Genomic DNA, 24,576 nt, shown 5'->3' with positions numbered 1-24,576 from the left:
ACTTTTACGCCTTGACTGGTTAAGGGTCTGCACATTTACGTCTTAACTAGACATTATTAAGGTCTAGCCAATCTTAGACATGGTTTCACGGTTATGTGTCCCGCCGTAGGGTTATTTAATTTTGGTGTCAGGCTATTGACACCAAGGTTTAGGGTTTCAGGTTATTGGCCCTAGACGGTGCTCGTTTTTGTCTCGTGTTATTCTATGTATTTATGGTCCAAATTTTGGATGTTTATATCACTCGTATATTATCATTATTACTCATTTCATATGTCATTCAGGTAAATTGGCATTATTCTTTTTCATTATGACTGCATTTTTCACGGTATTTCATATAACCACGTAAGTAACATGAAATTTGTAAGTTGGTGACACATTTTAAATAATCATGTGGTATCACTTTTATGGCTTGTTATTACTCACTCATTTGTGATTATATACTTTGATATTTAATTACTATGAAGTTCACATGTTTTCATATTTTAAATGGATTATATGTTGTCTCTTATTATTTGCTCATAACTGTTTCCTGATTTTTCTTAAGTCATGGCTGGAAGGACTCCTAGTTACTCCTCACTGATGGTGGTTGTTGATATTTTTTCAGGTTGATGTGCTTCTTGGTCATGAATGAGATTTGAGAGAGAGATAATAAATAATAATTATGATGTTTAATAATCAAACCTTGTTGTTTTATTTTGGACGGGTTTTCATTCCCGAGAGTAGTTGTATGCATAGTTAACTATTGCTTTATCTATATCGGTAGCACTCGGATTTATTGTCATGGTGTTTCCGCCATCATGAACTTTTATTAATATAAAATACAATATTTATCTAGCTTATTTATATTATTAAATATGGGGTGTTACAGGTTGGCCTACGGGCTGCATTATCGGGGACTCCGGTTACAAGGGGTTTTGTTGGTGCCCAACGCAATGAGAGTCTCCAGCGTTTTTCGAGTAAAACATTTTGAAGGCCGTCTTTTCGAGGCTGTTATGTAAGAGTTCCCACATGCGGCGCCAAATTGTTTCGGTAAAAAATGATCAAGTAAGCGTTGCTCGAATCTGAGTCTGGGCAATGTGCTCCTTTCAAATGGTGCTTCGGATTGATGTCTGCTTCTCTCGGACGGTTCCTGAACACGCAGGCCTCGGGAGATTCTCAAGGGTTCCATCTCCGACTCCTAAGTCAACAATGATACGCGTGATGGCCGAGACCTCGTTTGAGACTAAGGTCTCAGTGCCCTCTCTTAGTAGCTTGAGTGGTCTTAGTTCTAGAGAGACGTCTGTTGTGAGTAGAATGCTTACCATTAACTAAGAAATAGTGACATATTTATAGAGTTCCATGTAAACCTTGCATGACGACCAAGCAGTGGTCCCAAGGGGACTTGGGCATTATGACCCGTACAAGCTAGCGGGTTGGGTCGCGTGGTCGTGACCCATCAGTTGCTTTGTTCGGGTTAAATCGTTCATTGTTGAATTTAGTCGAGAACTCTTAAGAGTCTACTAGAAAGTTTTAGAGCATGGTAGAGTCTACTAGAATATTCTAGAGGTATCCAGAATATTTTAGAATAGTTTACTGTCATATAAAGTATTTTAAAGGTGCGTAAAATATTCTAGAATAGTGTGAAAGTCTTCAGCTCGTTCAAGATATCTCTAACATGTAACAAAATATTCATGTATATATAGTATTTTGTAGAATGTTCTAGGATAAGATGATCTAACGTTCTAGGGAGTTGTATGATTGTGTAAAACTCTTTCGGAAATCTAGGTAGGATAAATGATCGAAAATTTTATTGAGCTTGTACATTTGCATTTGCATGATTGAGGGTAAAGCTTTCTAAAAAGAGTTGTGTTTTCCAAATGAGTATGCAGATCGAGCATCGATTATTGGATTGTGCGAGAGTACAATTAAGAGGCTCGAGGTCGAGACGTCGAGTCACTATGGGAAACTTGACTCGTCAACAACAATGACAGGTGGCTAACGGTGCACGACTTGCTTGCGGGTCTCGAGAAGTCAGCCCGTGACACAAAGGAGTCCAAGATCAGTAAATGTGAGAACACTCCAACGTATACCAACTTAATTTTGGCCTTCAAATGTCCACGCCTCCAAGTTTAGGCTGGAACAACTTCGAGTCAGATTCAAGTTTGTATTGGTGCTATCGTCATGGATCAAACAAAAACTTACGGCCCTGAAAACCAAGCGTCTCATCAGTGCTCCGGCCCATAAAACCAGCACAAGTTGTAACGCTGGATCACAAAATGACAAGCCTATCCGTCGCAAGGGAGACTTACTGTAAAACCAGTATTGTAACGCTGGATTACAAAATGACAAGCCTAAATTACCAATATTGGAAATATACTCTCAATGGTAAAGACCAAACACAAGAAAATCATCGGGAGAGGCACTGCATATACACACAACAATGGTAATAATTGAAGGACTTGTCTAATTGGTATTCAAAAGCCACTGCTCCGGGTAATAGCGTAGAACCTAACTCGAGGGTCTCAAGCAAAGGCTTTCTAATCCAACTGAAAGTAACTATTATTACTGGAAGCCGATATTCAAGAGATCAAAACAAATGAAAACTGAGGTTGGAAGAATATTATATATACAAAAATGTACCAAGGATAACAAGACTTTGGACATCAAAATCCCCCAAAATCCAACCAGGCTACCTCCAAGGACGAGCAAATGGATCACACACCATTTTAAACCTATACTCGTCCCAGGAAAAACATTTTCAGCCCAAAAAGACTCCATTAGGCGATCTAGTGGGCCACTTGAATCATGACAAATCAAACGATCCTTGTCCTTCATTGATAGCGTAGAGCAACTTCTTGAGCATAACCTCCTGCTCACGAAAAGTAGAACGTTTTTTAGGCTAAACCAATACTTTGTGGATTTTATCAATGTGTCTCAAAATTCACAGCAATTTCACAAAGAGAGACATGGTACATACTTTGGTTGAGTAAGGAGGAAGTTTGAGATAATTAGCACATGTCATAACACTGGGCAAGTCATCATCTGCAGTTTCTGAAGCACCTGTTCCATTAGCAGCTGTCGTCCCAGAAGAAGAAAGCTGTGACATCAGAAAACACACATGAACTAATTATAAGATTGGTTACAAGCACATTGACCTAGTAAAACAGACAAAAATTGACACGATTTCCAGGGATTTCATATGGCATACCCCTGTGTAAGCGTGTTTTATAAATTTCTACTGTATCCTTAGTTTCTAAAAATCATCTAATAACCGTTAATCTGAATAGATAGTTCTTAAATAAACTACGGAGTACGTGACTACAATTCAGGCTTTTTCTCGGTCAAGCTTCATACAAAAGATGCTGATTACTGAGTAAACAAAGATAATGTTGACGGCAAAACAAATTATTGTTGATTAAATAAATTAAACAAGGCGGAATGAAATACTCGAGATTTTAAGAACTATTCCTTGGGATTTGGGACATATGAAACGTCGTTAAAAAAGAGGGTACAAAGTAAAAATCAGAAATAAACACAAATCCAGCATAAGAGAGTTCGAATTCTTTTAGCAAATAACTAACCTTCCTCACGATAGTCAACTTGGGATTTAGCACCGCTAGACCTCCTGGTGGAAGCATAGGTGCACCTGTAACAAATTGACAAAAGGCACGTTGTTGTTCCGGCGTGAACTCTCCCATGATCTCAAGAAGCTGCAAAAGTAACATAGTTCATAAATTCTAAAAAATGTGACTAACATAATGCTGTGCGATACACGAGTTTCTATATAAAGTTCAGGAAAGAATTATACGTTGACAATTGCTGGACTCTTGGCTGTGTAACCATGATCAAATTTGATGTGATCCACAAGCGTATCAGGCTGCCAATAGAAAGATTATTAACCTAAGTAATCTAATCACAATGACCAGCATGGAAGTAAATTCATCAGAACAAAGGTTACCTTCCACAATTCCCTACGTCCACAGAGTAAGTAGTCTAGCTCATTCGGAGAAAATATTTGCAAAGATGTGACCTCAAACACCTGATGCAGCAGAACATCACTAATCAAGACCAACCAACAGTATCATGCAAACAACACCCTGCTCACTTAAGCAGAACTAACAGTTGAAATTGGTAAACTGAACCAAAAACTAAAACCACAAACTCAACACCACATCAAACACAACTGCTCGGAAAAAAACGCCCCGTCTCAACATCATTATCCCATCTCATCGACTATTCAAAAAGTATTTATCTCAAATTATGCGTCCACGATAAGAGAAATTAATACAAAAGAATCTACATAGATCTTGTATATTTTTTGGTGAAAGATAAATCTTGTATGTTGAAGAAGAGGAAAATCACTCCACAGAGATGACTGAGAACCTTTCGCTATTGATAAACCCTATTAAGAATACAGAAAATGCCATACTTCTTCAAAAAGCAAAGAGCAAAAGATAAAATTACCTGGTTGAATCCAGCCCTAAAAGCTTCCAATTGTCGCGAAATTCCAGTCTCTACTGTAGCATCGACTACCAACGAAATATACTCCTCCAGATTATTGATATCAACCTGTAATAAGCCCAAAAAAAAATCAGCGTTTAACCTAGAAATTTAAAACCTAAAAATGAACATAAACATAAACTAGAGACATTCCATTTTGCAAGAATGGTGCTTACAGTTTCATCTCCAGGTTTCAAGACATAATCTGGATAACCAGGAAGTGTGAAGTCCAGACACAGATCTCCAATTGGAGTCCCACGAAAGCACAACTCCCCTATCGCATCTGGATGATCACCACCGATTGACTCTAGATACTGCTTTCTGCAAACTAAAGCTTGTAATTCTTGCAACGTTCTCCCTATCTCGGGGTCGAATGAAAGAATATCATGCAAATCAAGTTCCTGTAGTACATAGACCAAATTAATGCAATGAAGCAAGAGGATTATAACAATTAAACAAATAGCGCCAAAATATATAACAGAGCACTAATCTGATGAGAAAAACAATAGATATTGAGTTAATGGCAAGTGTTATCCTATCAATTAATATAAGAAAGTGCAAATGTCGCTTAGCAAGTGGTAAAGCCATTTTTTGTTCCAAGGAACACAAAATAGAATTCCCAAGCAATATAACGTAGGAGAAATGTTCTAAATAAAAGTGATATGTAGTAAAATTTAACCACAAATGTCAAAACCCAAACTTAAATGATATAGTGGAACCAGGTTACCTCCCCCCGCACAAGTTTGTAGAAAGCCATCGATAATGGTAGATCCAAAAGCCTTCCATCTTGAAGAGCTTTAGCCATCACTCGTCCAAGCAACCGGAAATATTCAAGGACTTTACAAAGCTGACTACCATCAGAAGTGCCAGTACTTGGGGGCCAAGGTCGAGGAAACAAACCAAGAGGAGTCTGAACAATATTCGCATCACCACTAGAACTCAATCTCAAGGCATCTTTGGACTTCCAATCTTTGCTTTGATCATCACCAATTTCCAAGGAAGTCTTATCAAAAGAATAATTTGCTCTCCACATACCCAGATCAACTTTTTGAAGGTCGTGACTCAAGAGGGTATAGAATTCTAATGTTGGACCCAATCCTGTTCCAACCTCACCAAAATACTCTACTTCAAGTACAGCCTTCTGACTAGAATACATTTCCATAACTTTTGCAGCAGAATCCAAGATCCGGTTCCTTGATACACGTACTTTCTGACGCTGTAACCTCCCCACTCTGACCTCTCTTTCATTCATCCCTTGACCATCAGCACCCTGCTGTTGCTGCAAGCGATGCAAGGCTCTGGATAATCCAAAGGCAGTGGAATAGAAAAACTGCCGCCTTGTTTCAAAAGGAAACAAAAACGGACATGCTTTTGTCAACTGGTAGCACCAGGAAGGAAGACTACCGCTGCAGAGGGCAAGTGCATCCTGTATCTGCCGAGATAACTTAGGGGTGAGTTTACTGTTAATAAATTCTGGAGTAGGAACCCTAGTTCCGGTAACACTCAACTCATCAAGACTTGTAATAACCCCTTCAGAAAACTTGTCAGAAGCTAACTGAACTCTCAACCGTGGTGCAAGCTGATTCAACCCTTCCAGCACACGCAAAAGTGACAAAATATCATATGTAGGATTGTTTTTCTCCATATCACATGGAAGTTCTGCTTGCAGGATGCTATCCAGAAGAGATCGGCGTGACACATCAGCACAGTTTGAACCAGAAGTAGATCCCGATTCTTTAGATTTTGACGGAGATGACTTGTCAGCTTGGCTATCTGCCCTCTGGTAAGTTATCGTATAAATATCACCCCACAGCCTGCTCCCATCACTGGTAACAAAATCACTTCCAGTAAGCCTCTCATCATCTTCTTCGTCATTAACCAGCTGGCGTTGCATGGCTTGGTATATGGTCAAATTAGGGTTAAGTTGCTTTCCACCAGCAGAGAAAACTAACTTAGGGGGATCAGTGGAACCACCAAGAGGGCGTCCATGACGATCCCTGCCTCCTCTGAAACCTCTACCGTTAGATGCTAGTCCCGCCATGGCAGCCGCGGCAAATGACATTGCACCCCTTGAGCCAAAAGAACTCCCACTCCGAAAATCAGTGGAGTCTGAGGCTCTGACAGTTGCAGCTCGACTACTGGAGCCAAAAGTAGGGTTGGCCTGGCCATCACTCGTAGCAGGTACAGATGCAGAGTCCAGAGCAGAATCACTTAATTTAACATCATGCACCTTGTCAGCCATGCATGAAGGAAGTGTATCGTCCCTCAGTACCTTCAAAGACATAAATAATGAACAAATAAGGCAACTGATTAACATAAATAAGTCGTCCATCCAACCAGACTGAAAGATCAAAAAACTATTGCATAACTAAGTAAATAATTTACATACATCCTCATGGTCATCATCTTCATCATCCGAAATGTCATCATCTTCAATCACCAGTGAGTCATCCATGTCAACAGGAGACATGTCCATATCTTCATCCTAAGAGTAACAAAGGAAATTCATGTAAATCAGAAGCTAATGAATAGTTTCAGCTCTAGGTCTAGCCCACTGTTACACATTTGCTAACAGTAAATAACAACAAGACGCGCGATTTCCAGAAGCCTAAGACACACATAACATACTAAAATTTCATGTGACGTTCATAAGAGAAGGAATAGTTAACAAAGAACCTAGAAACAAATATGACATATTTGGATACGTCCGGTTCAGTTTATATCTCAGTAGTGATACAACTACTTGAACAAATAAACATATACCATACCGAACAAGATTCTTCATTTGTTGATTTCAATTGAGCATCCTTCTCTGAAGCAGCTTTCCTGCGCACAGCATTTCTTGTTTGGGGGCCTTTTGTTTCCTCATGTGCAGGTTTTAGTATAGCTTTTCCCTTCCCTTTTGAAGAGCTGCTGTTTTTCTCCTGAGATAGATCTTTTCTAGGAGTGTCTCCAATATTAACACCTGATCTAGATCTAGTGGACTGACGGCGAGTACTAGGAACAGGAGTGGAAGCAGATGGTGATCCAGCAGAGGCAGCTGTAGCCCCAGAATCAGAATTTCCCACAGATGATTGCTTTTGGCTAGAATCACCTCTTTGAACTCGTGGCCAAAGAAAGTCCTCAACAGCCGCTAAGCTAGCTAACGGATCAATCAGTACAACAGTATTTGAATAGTCGCGAAGAGATTTTTCGCCCTGCGCTCTACATAGACGCAGCTTAAATGGTTGAGATAATGCACTTAAACCTGACGACAATCGTCCACTCCCACCTGATGACCTAGCCGGTTGACTTAAAACAACTGGAAAGCGCTCCAATGAAGATAAAGAATTTTGAAGTTTTTGTACTAAAACAGCCATCGGAGCTTCACTGCTTTCAGTAATATCAGTAGGAAGAGCAACTGAAATAAATGATTTATATCTTTGGAGTGCTTGTTGTCTAAGCTTGGGAAGATTTGCATCGGATATTTTCTCTTTTGAGAAGTATCCACATGAAAAATAGGTCAACAACGCACCAACAACACCACTGCCAATAAATTCAAATGTAGAAACGCCATCACCTTTGCTTAGTTCAGCCAACATCTCAGATACTATGCTTACCAGGCTCTCTTCCTTTCCAACTGAGAAATTTGCAGCATAAGTACCGGAAGTTTTGAAATTTCCTTTTGATTTAGACTTTTGTTCATCTACACCTGAATTCAACCTTGCACATAGTTTCTTTAAGAGTAAGAGATCATCGGAAATGCCCACATCAACCGCCCCACCGTCAGAAGGGAAGTACTTATTCTTCAAAGATTTGGCAGAAGCACTGACAGTAGAGCGTAGTTTGGAACTAACAGAAGGAAGTTCAACAGAACCAGGAGGTGAACCAACACTAGCAGAAACAGTATATTTGGATTCTTCAGCAGAGTTTGCATCTTGCTGAAGGCCACCACTTCGTCGCCTCAAACGTCTCATACGTGCAGACGCTCCAGCTGTTGAGTCACTATCCTTTTCAACAGTGGCAGCCTGGGGTGAAACTGAACTTGAGGGAGCAGCTAATATAAGCGAGTCCAACGCATGCACTACACCTTCTCTCACAAACATCTTAGAGAATGTTTCAGGAAGTTTTTCCATTAGTATCTCAGCAATTTGGAGTGCAGGAACCAAAACCTGTGGATCTTTCCACGCTAAGACACCAGCAAGGAAACTGAAATACAATTACAGATGAATAAATCAGGATGAGGAAAGCCAGCTGACTGAATGTACGTAAGCTACAAATGTATGTATATGCAGTACACCAACAGAACAGAAGACAAATACCTAGAGATGTTTGTCGTATTATTCAAAGATGATATCATATCTGTGTTGCTGAAGTACATAAGTTTACCAATTACTGAGAGACACTTGTGACGGACAGGACCATTTACACTTGAACCATAAATCTGTTTTCAGTAAAAAAAAAAATACGTTAGGACTAGAAAATTTTTAGGACTTGGATGTTGGACAGATTTGAGCTAGTATAACCTGGATCAGCACAGGAAGAAGATCCATTCCAAACTGGAGCAAAAACTCAGGCTGATCATTGAGAAGTTTCTCTCTTGCAGCCGCATCTGGAGGGTTCCCATTTGACTCATCTTGGTTGCTAGAACTGCTGGCGGGCGACTTTTTCAAAAGAGGCCCTCTTACGAATAAGTTAGAGCTTGCTGGAAGGGAAATGGTTCCTTGAGGAAGTGGAGGAAGCAGTTCATTTGCAAGGTTCACAATCTCAAATATCTAGGTATAACAGAAGTGCAAACATCAGACTACGGAAACTTGCGATATTTATAACTGATATCCAGCTACATTAATAAATACTCTCTCGTTTCTTTCGTACAGGGAAGCAAAAGATATGATATCGCTCGCACGCACTAGTAGTAGAGAGTACTGCCGTACAACACTGAGCACAAGCATACCTGCTCAGGTGGCCTGCTTAGAGCAGGAGAAACGGACATATTGCTCACGAGTCCAGATCCTGCTAAAATGTCTTTAAGAATGCCACTCACTCCCAGAAGCATTAAAGTCTTAGCACCCACAGTGGACCCACTTGCACATGTGGAGAGCAGTCGAACCAAGCCCTACAGAAATATGCTACTCATATTAGTTCCAGAAAATTTTACAAACATAGCTTACCAGCAAGTAGCTATTTCACTTACAGTGTACGTAGAAGTGCTCAAGGAGGCCTGACCCCCACCAGAATTACTGGTAGAGATAAGTGAAACAGCCTGGGTGACCAGACCATGATTACAAAGGTCATCTAACTTGTCAGATGATGCAGCAAAGGCCTCAACAATTCGAGTAAGACAAACAGAAGCATGCTCCAGAACCTAAAAGACCGAAATAAGCATATAAGAAAATGGCTCAAGTCATCCAGTGATTAATAAAAAGGTAAATCATGATATCGATCCCGAACCTTTGCGTCATGGTATTGCAAGAGGTTAGTCAAGTGAGGGACAGCTTCCATTACAAAATCAGCAGCATCTGAAGGGAGCTTCTTGCACATATTTGCAGCAGTAGCTAAAGCCACTCGCTGAATAAAAATAATAAAGAACTTGAGATTTCATAGCACATGCATTCATATTACTACAGAAACACTCAAGACAGACAAGAGACACTTGCCTGAACCCCTGTAGAAAAGAAATCAAGATATGATAGCACGGCCATAAGCGCACCAGCTCTCAAACACGCGGTAGGGTGTTCTTGTGATATTTTCTTAAGTGCTTGCAGAGACTGTTCCATATCAAACAATAACCCATTAAACAACATTGTCCCGTTTCAAAAAAAAAAACAATAATCATTACATTCCTCCCATCATTTATCCAAGCACTACAATCATTTACTTACAAGCAAAATAGAACTACTTGACCATACACCCCTTCCAATCTATTGAATTGCATACATTTGCTTTTGGCACAATGTTTCAGGAAAAATAGAAGGCATTATTACAAAGTTACTAAATTATCGGACTTACTAAAATGTGGGGAAATAGAAGGAACTGGAGGGTAGCATTTGCAATAATTTAAAAAAAAAAAAAAACTTATTAAAATAGAATTATATGGTATCAATAAAATCACCCAATATCAAATACTTATACAACTCTATGTGTCAGAGGGAGTACCAACTAGAATTATACTCAGGTAGATACCGAAATCATTTCAACAAAAATACTCATATGAGGTCACTAGATCAAATTACCATAAGACCGACACATAAGACGAAGTAGTTGTCCGTGTATTTCAGTTTCGAATGGGTAGTATGAGATTGTCTCACACACTAAAATAGTATGAGATAGTCTCTCAAACAGACTCGCTCGTCAATGAAATTGCAACAAACTATATAACTATTTGGAGCCGGTGAGGGGAGGCAGGCCCAAACTGTTGGTTTTCCCCAACTTTCATTGACTACTGCATTACTCTATGGCATTACTAATTTGCCCCCAATCCCAGGAAAATCGCATTGTATGTTTAACCCTCCTTAACTCAATTCTTGGCTCCTGCCTACAACTCATTACCAATCACATTACCACTATCAAAAACGCGCAAGCTGGACAAGAAAGAACATACACACCTGCTCGGCTAAGTCCATGTACTCAATAGTCAACAACCTGGCACAAAAGCAATTAACAGCACCATAATGCACAACAGCAGCAGTAGAAGAAGGCAACACATCAACTAAATGCGTAATGGCCCTAGCAGCCAACAACATGATATCAGGATTCGTCTCATGGTTAAGCAAACCAACCAACACCGGCACAAAAGACTCAACAGCGAAAGTACTAAGTGAATCCTCAGTCCCAATCGAAAGCAACTCACACAACTGCGTCAAAGCCTCAACCTGTTTTCCATCCTCCCCATCCGCCCTCAATCCTGCCAATATCTTCTTCAGTCGGCCGCTTTGGTGCGACGAGGATGACCCCGTGGCACCAATAGCGGACGACGGAAGTAAATCATCCAAACCTGCCCCAAGCTTCCTAAGCAAACCTTGAAGCGCACTACTTGCCGACGTCAGATTATGATGTAACAACCCTACACCGCCGCCATCGCTTCCTTCATCATTTTCCTCATTACCGTCTTCATCATCGTCCATGGCTTCCTTCTCCATAGAAGCCCTAACCTCGTGCTCCTTCTCCTTGCCTTTGTCGGCGTTATCCTTGTTGCGCGCTCGACGACCACCGCCGCGTGATGACGTGGACTCGTCCATTGCAGTTTTTCCTGTCGATTTCGGAGTCGATAACCGTGTTCGAGCTCTATACCTAGTGGAGCGGGGCGGCGCTTCGGTAGAGGTTTCGGCGGCGGGAGATGAAATTCGAGAGCGTTTCGAAACTCGAGTAGCGGTAGCGGTTGCTGTTCCGGATGAAGAAGAAGGAGAAGAAGAAGAGGACGCCTCCGCCCGCTTTCGGCTACGAGTTTCCATACAAATCAAGAAACCCCGTTTTGTAACGATCAATCGTTCGTCGACCGAAGGTAAATCTTCTCCATACGTCAACAATCGCCGAATAAATTAATAAATTTGTTGGAAAATCGAATCGAATCGATTGAAATTAGTGCGGTGTCCAATTAAAAAACCCTAGATTCGTCTGCGTATATAGATATAGATTTAATTTAATCTAACGAACAGCAAGCTAGAGATAAAGTAATTGATTCGATGCTTGATTATTGGTCGATGAGATGATGTTGAACGATTTAGTGAAGAGTGTTAGTGAATACAAAAGGGAGATGAATTGGAAAACCTAGATTGTTCATCACTACGTCGTTTTTCTGGGATTAATTAGTTTTTTAAATACTTTGGTTTCTCCAACTTATAAATTTTTTTGGAAAATTTGACCTATCTATTTTTCGATGTACCCTCCTTTTTTTTACACGGAGTACGGCCCTATTCTTTTGGACTGGAATATCTGAATTAAACTGAATTTAATAGAGCTGAAATGAACTGAACGCAATAGAGCTGAAATGAACTGAACTCAATAGAGCTATACTGGAGTGAACTAAACTGAAATAAGGTCTTGTTCTTTTGGACTGAAACTGTCTAAACTGAACTGAACTTATTGGAACTAGAAGAAGAGTTACTTTGTGAATAGAAGAGTTGAAATGAACTGAAGTGAATGAAACTGAACTGAATTGAAATAGAGCTGAACTGAACTGAAATGAGCTGAAATTAAGTCTAAAAGAACAAGGCCTGAGAGTTAATTTGTGAAGAGAAAAGCTGAACTAAACTAAACTGAATAAAACTGAACTGAACTTAACTGAACTTAATAGAGATGAATTGAACTGAAATGAGCAGAAATTAAGTACAAAAGAACAGGGTCGTAGTATTTTATATCGTAGCCCTTAACTTATTGTATTTATTTCTCAATCACGAGCTCCTTCAATTCTGCATTAACTATATAGCTGCTTATATTAAACAAATGTACTCCGACCTTTATTTTGGCTCCTTAATGTCGTATCAACATCCTCGATGAGAAACATCACTGTTAAAAACCTTCATTATGATTTATGAAGCATGAAATGATAATGTTGATTTTATGGATTGTTGGTTAGATTCGTATAACATTTGGTGGATTAATGGGTAATCCGGCGAACTAATAACAAATGAGTAGGTTATCGAGTAATTGGAATGGTAAGTAGACGTTTTAATATATTATTAAATTATGAAACTAGGTTAGCAAAGATAATCAATAAGATCATTGTATAAACTAATGTATAGAGTTCAGGGTTACACCATGGAATTTCAAAACTGTAGGGGTATAGCATAGAAAATCGATAAATTCGAGGGAACAATGTAAATTTTCCTTTTTTTAGGATGTCATTGGGGCGGGGAAATAGAAATAGGCTCACGCGCCCCTACCCATACCCGCACCACCACCCATGGCGAGTATGATTCTTTTTTTTTTTAGTCTATGGTTGTCCTAGGTTGATACCATATACCATACTCAAGTAGTTCAATGATACACGTTAGCAGACATTTTAATTTATCAAATTTCTCTATCGTTTTTTTCCGACGGTTGGTCGGTCATAACGAGCACTGGACGTGCATCAACGTACGGCCTCAGTTGTCTTGCTTATATCATCACTGTATATGCTGCTTTCTCTACCAGTGGATAGTTTTTCAGGGCCGTCTTTGAGGGTGTTTAAGAGGTGTGGTCGAACAGGACCCCGAGAATTTGAGGGGCTCAAGATGTCAATTGCTATACTAAAGAGACATACAAAAAGTTTGATCGATCTAGTCATTCAGAGCATAGTTATCATGTAATATATAAATTCTATCAACCTTAGATTCTAGAACTATTTGCTTTTAATATTTTTGAAAATATTTTCTTATATTATAGCATGAACAAAAGTTACAAATTTTGAGCAAATGCTTTTTAAACTTCATCATGCTTTCGATCACTTAGCTTTAACAAACCATATGTAGCTTACAAAAAAGACAATTTGTAGCATAAATTGTATTTATAATTATTTCGTATTTTTAAGGTCCCAAATTTTAAGGTTTCGCACAGGGCCTCCATAATTTCCCAGATGGCCTTGAGTTTTTCTCCGCCGGTCTAAAAGCGTAGCTTAAAAAGTAGATCGGTAGTTGTATCTTATGATCCTCTTTAAGCAGAACTGCGCTAACTCTGGCGGCGGTGACGACAATATATAAGCACAACTAATCACATGTCATCGACCTATCCAAAGTTAACAACCTCCTAAGGTGTTCCTTCAGGGCTGAGAAGGCTTTCTTGAGTTCATCCTCCCACTTAAATTGCTTATTTTCTTCAGTACTTGAAAAAGAACTTTCAACTTGTCCCTCGACCTGGTAATTAGTCTGGACAATATTGTCATTCGTCATGTGAGCCTCTGAGTGTCTCCGATTATCTTGAGATCAGAGAGATCCAGAATGGCTTACACCTAGTTCGGTTTCACGTCTATCCCTCGACTGTTCACCAGAAAGTTGAGGAACTTTCTTGTAATACCCTGGATTTTTTAGTTGTGCACTTGGCCGAGTATGGCAGAGTACTCAACCGAGTGGTAGAGTACTCGACCGAGTCAGGTGACTGAGTGCCCTCTAAGCAGAAACCCAGCTTCTGGTTGTGTGTCACATGGCCGAGTGGCCGGTGCACTCGACCGAGTGCGGTGTACAAGACCGAGTGTCATCGAGCACTCGACCGAGTGTACGAGCCCAGACCCTATTTTCGCGTATTGGACTCCGTGTGTTGGGCCGTTATATAAATACCTTCTTTTTAGCTTTCTTCTTTATTTTTGAAACCCTAAACACCTACTACTCTATCCTAACCACCCTAAAACCTCTCAAACACTCCTAAAACCTTATCCTTTGGAGATTTCCCCTTATCTTGTGAGATTTGCACTCAAACTTCACACTTTCTCATTTCTTTACCTTTGTAAGTTGTTGCTCACTCTTTTTTCTCTTCTTATTATTGGTAGTAACCCTAAATTTTGGGGGGTTTATCTTATAAGAATTTAATTAGGGTATTGGATAATTAAGTGGTTTAATTAAGGGTTCATTAGTGTTATTATTGTTGTAGAATACTTTTGTGATAGTACTGCCTTAATTACATGTAAGAGAAGACTTCTTAGATGAGCCCTTCTAGTGTGTGTGCTTTGCTATTGAATATTTGCAAGAGCTAGGGTTTTCCTACTCGGTCTTAGTAATATGGTTGTTTACATTTATATTAATTGCCATGAATTTTTTAATTAGTAAATGTCATAATTGCATTATAACATGATTTATTGGGAACTTGATGTTGGTTGCATACTAGTGTTTGAAATCCACCATGTCATATTAATGGGTAAGTGGTATTAGCTTTACATTATCATTCGAAATGCATTATAACATGAAATTGGAGAATTGATGACTAATAGGTTGGAATAATGGTGAACATATGCATTCATGTCATATTGTGTCATATTGCGGTTCATGTTAATATGGAAAGGCATATTTGTCATACATTGTGTATACTTTGGTTACTTGTGGACGTTGGAGGAGCCTGATGGTGGATTGTTGGTGTATGGTTGTGTTGAGTTGTTGAGGAGACGTAAGACGGATCGGAAGATCGTCTTACACTTGGGTCGCCTCTTGGAGCTTCCCACTACGAGAGGGACGTACGCGTTAATGACTTGAGTATGGAGGGACTCGTGTGGTGTCACGACGTCTGGTAGGAGTCCGGTTAGTTTCCGGGCTCATTACTTTGGGCGTGTCTCTGGTATCTTTTACGGACTGCGGTCCATCTATTGGTGGCGGTGTTGCGATGTCGTCTGGATTTGGTTTGGAGGAGGAATAGTGATTGAAGGTAACTTGTGGTTGTCATGTTTCATTCTTCCATATCATTATTACACTTCACATTATATACTCATGTTGTATCGTAAACACTTGTATTATTGAGACTGACCTTTAATATTTTCAAAATTTCTGGTGAACCATATGATATTTCCGATCATATGGGGAGTAGTGGATTGACAGGTAACTTTATGCATATGGTTGAGTCAGAGGCTTGGAGGGGTCCTTCACTTAGCATGTCACTATTTTACAATTCTTAGTTTTTGACATTATTCATTAGACTCCACTTATTTCTCTTTGGTTTGTATAATTTGGTATTATAGTTTAATTCCTGAATATGTATTAACTCTATTAACTTTAAACTTATCTATGCTAAATTACTTCTAACTAGTTGTTCGCACTACTTCCTTGGAAAACCAAGATGTGTAGCGCCTATATTGGCTAGAAATGCCAAAAAGGCCTTTCTAATCAATGAGGGTGTTACATTTCTTGACTTTACCCCAAATGTGCACTTTTTGGGATTTAGTTTCATCTTGTATTTTCTTAGTGACTCGAATGTTTCCTCAATATCCTTAAGGTGTTCGCCGTCGCTTTTGCTTGATGATTGCATCGTTGACATATACCTATTTCCTTTTGCTCGGGAACATACCCTGTCGACCAGCCTTTGATACATGGCTCCTGCATTTTTCATGCCAAAGGGCAGCATCTTATACATGTATATGCCATAGCCGGTGATGAATGCACATTTCGGCTTATCTTGCTCCCAAGGGAACACTTGGTGGTACCATGAGAAGGTATCCAGAGCATTAAGTGATCGCTCGACGAGTCTACCAACTGATCCATACATGACAATTGATAAAAGACTTTGTTTAGATTTGTGAAATGTACACACATGTCCCATGCCCCCCGATACCTTTTTTACCATTACCACGTTCGCCAACCACTCCGGGTACTCACAGACTTCCACGAACGCAGCCTTTAAGAGCTTTTCCACCTCTTCTTTGATGGCAACATTTTTTTTGTAGATACATTCCTTTTTTTTTTCTACTTAACCTGCTTGAAATCTATACTGACATTCAGCCTGTGGATGATCATGCTTTTGTTGACTATGGGCATATCTTCTTCTGAATAGGCATAGGCAAAGACATATGCGTTCTTCTCTAAGATTTTCGTTAAAGTATTCTTTGAAATTTTGATCTAGATATTTGCCTATGATCACATAGCGACCTGGGATGAGCTCAATCATCACGGTCTCTGCCTCCATCTCAGGTTGGTTTGGGTCAACATGCAATGTCTTGTCCAATTTAACCTCTTTCGTCGCCTTTGGTGTTCCTTTGTCAAATGGTGATGCCTCCACTCTGCCTTCTTAACGGCTATGGTTTTGCATGAGTTGGATAACTTCTGATCACCCTTCAGCTATTTTGACTTCCCTTTGTGTAGACACCTCATTTCTGCACCTCCCGCCAAACACCCAGTGATGATTGGGCCGCATTTTAGCATATTTCGCGATTTTATGATGTTTCGTAAATCGGTTAATAAAAGGTAACTCAAACACTTGTGTCTACTTCATGGTCATCATCTAGGTGTCATTACGGTCGTTTTGGCAGTAATTAGAGTACATTTGGAGTCTGGGTTAAAAACCGTCTTCATTTCCTAAAAACCGTCAAATACCGAGTCAAAGCAATGTGCTTGTCTACCTAAGGTTAGGATGTCATAAAATGTTTGAGATTATATCTCATTTTGAGTCTCATGTCACTTCATTAGGCTAAACTAAAAGTTTGCATTACAAAATGTGCATTTCATTTGGCTAAAATGACAACCTGACCTTTAGGCCCATTTGACGAGGTTATAACGACTTTTTTGGGTCAGACCTATTTCACGTAAAGTTCTAGAACTTTCTTTTAGCTTTCCAACGCCACTGAAATCACCTTATTCCGAGTCTTGTAGAGAAAGTTATGCCTAAAATACAACAGGCTATCAAACGCGCTTTCTTGCGTAGGAGGAAACCGTTGGGGAAAGGACGCAGCAAGTGCTGCGCCTCTTCCAAGGGACGCAGCACCTGCTGCGCCTTTTTCTCAAGGTTTTCTTTTTGTCCAAGTTTCCGTGTTTAACCTAAGTCGGTTGTTTCCGGATCTTTCTCTCCTTTCTTAGTCTTACCATAATTCCGTCGTGTGATTAGTATAAATAGAGACCTTCGGTCTCACATATTTCTCACGCGAGTGTCCGCCCTTCTCTTCTCCCTTTGCATTCTAAGACCACGCTCTTGTTTATTGGCGCCTACGTGCTTGAACTTTCGACCACGTAAGCTCGGATCCTTCCGAGTACCAGCCTCGTTTTGCATGACCGACCAATTTGACCAACTCCACTACACCATAATCAATTAATCAATTCAATTTGCTTTTAAATCCTCTTTCAAGGGCACTTTCATATTTGCATTATAGATCGAGTCGAGTTACCACTAAAACCCGATTTAGTTAAATTTCGCGACGCTAACATGTAAGTCTGAGGGTGTAAAATCCCAATTTTATTTAATGTATTTTATTTAATATATTTATTTTCTGTATTATAATTAACCGTCTTTTAAAACCCTTTTTAACGGAAGTAACACATATTTGACGTGGGGAAGAATCGCATCAACTGATGCGCCTTCTGGAAAAGGCGCAGCATCTGCTGCGCCTCTTCCAGGGGCTGCTTTCAGTTGATGCACTTCTTTTTCTTTCTCGGGTTTTTGTTCCTTTCGTCTTTTATTTTTCTTTCTTCGTTCTTTCCCTTATTTCACCTAATAATTTTCAGATTAGTTTTTATGAATCCTTTTCAATAATTTTCGACTTAAATCCCTTATAATTAATATTTGTGGGTTTTCGTCACAAATTCAAACTCGGATTTTAGAGACTCGATTCGTTCATATCAAGTCCCTTGATTTCGTCTTTGATACATGTTTTAAATCTGTTTTCTTCATCAATTCGTAATCCTTTGTTTCCACCATTAACTTCAAGTTTGTAAATAAATCAATTCCAACATCGTAAATAATATCTAACTTATAATAATTCGTTTTAAATTGTTTTCTTTCACTTCATGACGATCGCAGATGCATGTAAATCAATTAATCACTTCTACTCGAATTACCAATCAATAAATCAATGTAAATTAACCAACGAACATTAAAAAACCGTGAGTCTGACTTTCACAGTCAGAACCCAACTCAAGAACAGAGCAGGAAGTGCTGCGCCTCTTCCAGAGGACGCAGCAGATGTTGCGCCTGTTCTGAGTTGGTTTCTGCCTCTGAACTCTTCTCGTTTTGACGTAGGGTTTCTAATTAGGATTTTAATTAACCATTATTCTTATTATTTTCCAAATTTCCTTATTTTCCATATTTTCCTTATTTTCCAAATTTCCATATTTTCCTTATTTTCCAAATTTTCATATTTTCCATATTTTCCTTATTTTCCTTATTTTCCTTTTCTTCATATTTTCCTTATTTTCCAAATTTTCCTTTTCTTCAAATTTCCTTATTTTCCAATTTTCCTAATTTAAATCAATTTCCAATTTCCTTATTTTTTCCAATTTTCTAATTTTCATTTATTCTTTTATTTTATTTCTAAAACTCTTTTGGGCATGTTTATGACGTAAATTCAAGTTTATCAATTGTAATTTATTTCTTTATTTCGTATTCGTATTTATTATGTATGATTTATTTACATGGCATTCACATGTAATTAATCTAACATTCACTTCGACTCCAATTTATGTGCTAATTACTTGTTCACCGACTTAGTTAATTCTCACATGCTAGGATCAATTTATTGGATGTTGCATTGCATGCATATAACCGGCAACATATCGAGTATAGACGATTTCCCTAATCATTAGTAGAGGCCGCTATCGAGGCGGGTGGGATTAGGTGTTCGATCAAAAGAGCTTCCTAATACGTACCCTCACCCCTTACTCCAGATCTATGTGAACATCCGTGTTCATTAGCATCCACGAGAGTCATTCTAGACATAGAATGCTAAGGGTAACGAGTTCTTGGTGTTCATGTCACTACTGTGTGTCTTGACATGACACGAGGTATTCGAACGGTTTCCAATTTTTCACAATAAATTGGTGGCGACTCACAAATGCAAACGCTTGTTCCCAAGCGCCCCCGTGGCCCATGTCCACAGTTTGGCGACTCCGCTGGGGATAATACACTTACGTGTAGCCAAAAGGGTGAAACTTGATCAAGGTTAGGGAATAGTTTGTACAAGACAATTGTCGGTTTTCATAACCCGGTCTTCCTAGATCATTTCATTCGGCCTTCCTAGGCCCAACCCAACCCATTCGACCAATCGTCCCGTCTAAACGGTCCTAATTCTTATTTGGGCCTAAGGATGGATAACGATTTACGTCATCCATATCATGGTACTTACTCTTGTTTGTATCAAGGACTTTCACTACTTGAGGAAATGGACTAGGAATCGGCCTTACTCATGTTTGGTACGAGCCTCTCCACAGACCTCGGGTTTGATTGTTCGGTATGGCAGCCCACCCTTTAAAACCAAAACCCTTTTAAATGCACTCAGCATCCCGTTATAATGCCTTTATGAATGCTTGTATCATATGCGATCACCTTTTTTTGTAAACAAAACCATGACGAATTTTGTAAAATCAAAAACCATTTTCAAAATGTAAACATTTTCAAAATAGCACAAAATAAACCGAAACTCTGTCCAAATGTCAAGTCAAACTTCGGGCTTAAAACCCATTTCAAAACTAAATACAAAATAAAAAAAAGAAACCAAAAAAAAAACGTTTTAATCAAAATATTTTCAAAACATGTAAATGTAAATATGTAAATTCAATTGGGCTAAGTTATAGTCAGAGTTCAAACTGACTATGTCCTAGTCGAAACTCTGTCAAGTCATAAACCCGTTTTCCTTTACATTTTTGGGTCTTTTCAAAATTCAAGTCAAGTCCTAAGGCGTCACGCCGTCATTTTGGACCCCCTACCCCAATTCAGTTAGGATCTAAACATTTCCACACCTCGACTCACACACTCGAGGCTAACACATCAAGTCATTCCAATATCCGTTTCTTGAATTCTCCTAATGACACGTTCGGGACACACCTACCCAAACCTCGAGTCAAGTCTGTCTTAAACACACGTCTTAGAATCAACACGTGTTATCAATCCCGTCAATAAGGTCAATTATATAAGGGTCACTCCATCAAAGTCGACACTTGAGTCTAAATTAAATTCAAGCACCGTGAATTCAAACACGAGAAGTCGCTCACGACGTTTCACGAATTCACAAGTCAAGTCTAGATTTGTCATCTTGTCCCTTCCTTTGTTTGTTGCCTTAGTATGTGTGATCCCATGTCGAATCGAGTTGTAATGCGCGTCATTTCTGTCGAGTAGGAATCCAGCAAGTTCTGTCTGTCAGCAAAGTCACGAGGCAGATCAAGCCACAATCACCGTGTCTCTCCAAGACGTTTATGCCATGGTCCTAGGAGTTCAAGCTACAGTGGAAAATTTGAGCATTCGCGTCCTCACCCTCGAGAATAGAATGGTGGAAAAGAACACACCACCTAGAGAAACCTCTATTCTAGGTCGTCCAAAGCTTACCTCTTGCAATAACCATCGTCCTAGAAAGCCGAAAACAGCTGGAAGGAAACCTAGGAGGCATCAAAGGGTGCTTACCGATTTAGGCATGTCTTATACCGATGATTTGAAGAGACTCTCTGCCCAAGGCAAGCTACATCCAATAGGGCCGACTCCGGATCCACCTTTAGAGAAACAGATGAACCTCTGGAAGGGCAACAAATACTGCTTATATCACCAAGGTAGAGGCCATGATATTGAAGAGTGTTTTCTCTTGAAACACATCATCCAAGATATGATCGAAGAAGGCAAGCTTCCTAAGCCACCTTCTGTCGCGCAATCTAAGAAAATCGACCCTCTTGGGTCTTGTATCATTAAAAATGATGAAGAATCATCTCTAGACTGTTCTCATATCCTCAATCCTTATGACGACGGAGAGATCAATGTCCTTGAAGATGATGATATCCAAAGTGAAATGCTCATGCTTTCCATTGCCTTCAACAACAAATTTTCCAAAATAGAGGGAGCTATTTATAGCCTAAACTCTCGGCTTTCCAACATAGAAAACCAGTTCGTCGAAATGGGTAAGAAGTTTGATGCCCAACCTCTCAAAATGAAAAGTGTCCAGACAAACTCTCAACTTGTCAGTCTTAAGGAGAAAGCAAAGAGCGAGCAATCTATTCATAGTTCTTTTCATCGAGGAATCAAAATCAACAAAGGCAACCTCATGGAGCCTTCATCAAAGAAACCTAACAACACTTCAAGGTCATTCACAAAGGCTTCCGAGAAGAAGGATACGCCTCCTAGGAACTTTACCAACATTGGTATTACATACACCGATGCCCTTCATAGACTCATAGAACGACGAATGTTGAAACCTATCGGTCCTACACCTGATCCAGAAAAGAAGGCTAAATTCTGGGATGAGAACGTCTATTGCCGGTATCACAGGGGCAAAGGACACGATACTGAGATGTGCTATAAGCTCAAGCATGTGATCCAAGATATGATTGAAAGCGGGAAATTGTCTCTCTCAACATTTAACTCACACGACAGGTTAGGCAATCCTCATGGATACACCACTTATCAGGAAACTCTTCTTGACTGTTATCCTTCCAGTGTTCCCAATAATGAGGACAGGGTGCTCAAATGGGCGAATGCTCAAAGTCAGATGTCGAAGCCAGTTGCTAGAAGAGTAAACGTTCAAGCGTGGGTCGATGATTACGAGTCTAGATCTGAAATCGAGTCAAAGTCTGAGTCCGAGTCCGAGTCTTAGGCTTTCTATCCCATAATTTTGTCATAGTGTCTTTCTTCGTGTCCATTTCCGTTTCTAGTGACAACCTGGGGGCTGTCCCATGAGTCACATGTCTTTTCGAGTCTATGTTAAGTACATTCATTACTCATTTCAATAAAAAAATACAATTTTCACTCCACATATTCTATCATATCTCTTCTTTTATCCTTTTCCTGCGACAACAAGAATCGATTTGAGACATTTTAAAATGAACGACAATACATGACAGTCGATGTGAGTACCGCTTAAATGATGTTCCGTTCTAAGTTGTAGAGGACCTGAAACTCCGTGTTTGTTTTCTTACCTATTCCATGTCTGGCAATTGAAACCTCACTATACCCCAGTTTAGGACGAGCATATCTCAAGAGATTCTAGGACGAATCCAGACCATCTCCCTTGTTAACGATCCATGACGGAAGGCAAGCCCATTCCCCACAATAAACAACCCGTGTTCCCGCTTCACACTAAAGGTGCTAGTCTGACCCAAGTCCATCCAAGACGATACGAGCCATGATGAAAGACAAAAGGCTCAATAAAGAGAAACTGAGGTCAATATCCAAGGCCACAATTATGCCCGTAATCCAAGACAAAAGAGTCAAAAGAAGAAGGCTCAATCAAACAAGTCAATATCGAAAGTCAATGTTATCCTCAAAAAAACCGAATCAAAAATCTGAGCAAAAAGCCGATATATATTCTAGACCAAGAATCTGAATCTGAATCAAGAACAAGTCTGAAATCAAATACTAAACGGAATACTCCTGAAGTCTATATAGAATCAAGTTACAGTATAGAATCAAGACATCAATGAATATGGTCATCTAGCACCCTCACTTAGCCTTTCACACATCACACACCCTAAGTGCTTCTCGAGGCCGTTACCAGGGAGATAGTTAGGAATTTTGAGAATCCTCTCAAGCTTGTCAAGTATACCCATCCTTTAGGGCCAAGACATGGAAATTTGATCCCACGTCATTTTAACCTACCTTTATGTGCTCAGGCTACATCAAGCCAAGAGACTCCATTTCCAAGCCATATTACAAGCCATAATCCCATCAAGCCTTAAACTCCACAAAATCAAGTTCCAGAGATTTATTCATAAAAGCCTCTTATTACCGAGCTCTACATTCCAAATATCCAATCCAGTTTCACCTTGACCCAAACACGGAGTCTTCAAATACTTTGCTACCCAGAACGGGACATACCCATATCATCCTTAGGGTCCACTAAATGTGCTCACATGACAAGGAAATTTTTACAAAATTAGTTATACCTCTTTGGTCTACGATCAGAGGGAGTTATCTCAAATCGATTCTTTGAGTCACCAAAGGTATATACTCTCCTAACCCCTGCACTTTAAGGTCCTAACAACATAGCTTAGGCACACACCTGAACTACGAGCATGGTTTGATTTCACCTTTTCATGTGGATACGTAGGCAGTCTTTCTTACACGAGAAGGATACAACCACAACACCCAAACAAAATTTACCAAACCTCAGAACTACGATCTGGTTTGATTTCACTTCACGTGAATACGTAGGCAGTCCTCAAGGACACAACCATCCCCACTTTCAACTTTCAATCTCAATTATCAACCATCTCAACCATCAACTTTCAACCTCTATTTCAACCTTCCAACCTCAATTAACATCCCTTCCACAACCAACACCTCTATACTGGGGGCTTCTTATTGTCGCCCAGCCTCTTTTTTTTTACCAAAATTCCAGAGTCGTCTTCTCATCCTGGGGACTTCTCTTCCAAGATGACACCCTTCCTTTATTCCTCTAAGTCTAGCTAGTACTCGGTCCGGACAATGACAAAGATCTTAGATCAATTCTCCAAGTCATCGTGCCTCAAGAGGAGTCTTCTTTACAACAAACGATAAAGACGTCCAATTAGACAGTTGATCCATGGCTCATGTCTTGCCTTTATA

At 39.7% G+C, this 24,576-nt stretch overlaps 1 protein-coding gene across 1 annotated transcript; it reads right to left on the bottom strand.

Moving 5' to 3' along the window:
* Positions 1 to 2,513: 2,513 nt before the first annotated feature.
* LOC141599530 (E3 ubiquitin-protein ligase UPL3-like) lies at positions 2,514 to 12,326 on the bottom strand. Its single transcript, XM_074419566.1, has 17 exons — positions 11,064 to 12,326; positions 10,116 to 10,226; positions 9,910 to 10,026; positions 9,653 to 9,823; positions 9,413 to 9,574; positions 8,985 to 9,233; positions 8,781 to 8,902; positions 7,248 to 8,667; positions 6,869 to 6,964; positions 5,207 to 6,751; positions 4,656 to 4,880; positions 4,444 to 4,548; positions 3,938 to 4,018; positions 3,788 to 3,856; positions 3,561 to 3,689; positions 2,957 to 3,076; positions 2,514 to 2,848 (listed from the first exon to the last, which is right to left on the bottom strand). Exons 1-17 carry the CDS (start codon positions 11,907 to 11,909, stop codon positions 2,783 to 2,785), a joined length of 5,634 nt encoding a protein of 1,877 aa, XP_074275667.1. The 5' UTR covers positions 11,910 to 12,326; the 3' UTR covers positions 2,514 to 2,782.
* Between the last annotated feature and the right edge of the window lie 12,250 nt (positions 12,327 to 24,576).

This window comes from Silene latifolia, chromosome 9 (genome assembly GCF_048544455.1).
Source record: "Silene latifolia isolate original U9 population chromosome 9, ASM4854445v1, whole genome shotgun sequence".
In the NCBI taxonomy this organism is placed as follows: Eukaryota; Viridiplantae; Streptophyta; class Magnoliopsida; order Caryophyllales; family Caryophyllaceae; genus Silene; species Silene latifolia.
This window is presented reverse-complemented; position numbering and strand designations above follow the sequence as displayed.

Excerpts from the sequence above, each read along its gene's own strand:
- LOC141599530 (XM_074419566.1), bottom strand. The coding sequence starts at position 11,909 with ATGGAAACTCGTAGCCGAAAGCGGGCGGAGGCGTCCTCTTCTTCTTCT. Across the intron at positions 10,227-11,063 it reads ACATGGACTTAGCCGAGCAG|TCTCTGCAAGCACTTAAGAA; the intron begins GTGTGTATGTTC and ends GATATGGAACAG. Across the intron at positions 3,077-3,560 it reads AGTTGACTATCGTGAGGAAG|CTTTCTTCTTCTGGGACGAC; the intron begins GTTAGTTATTTG and ends CTGATGTCACAG.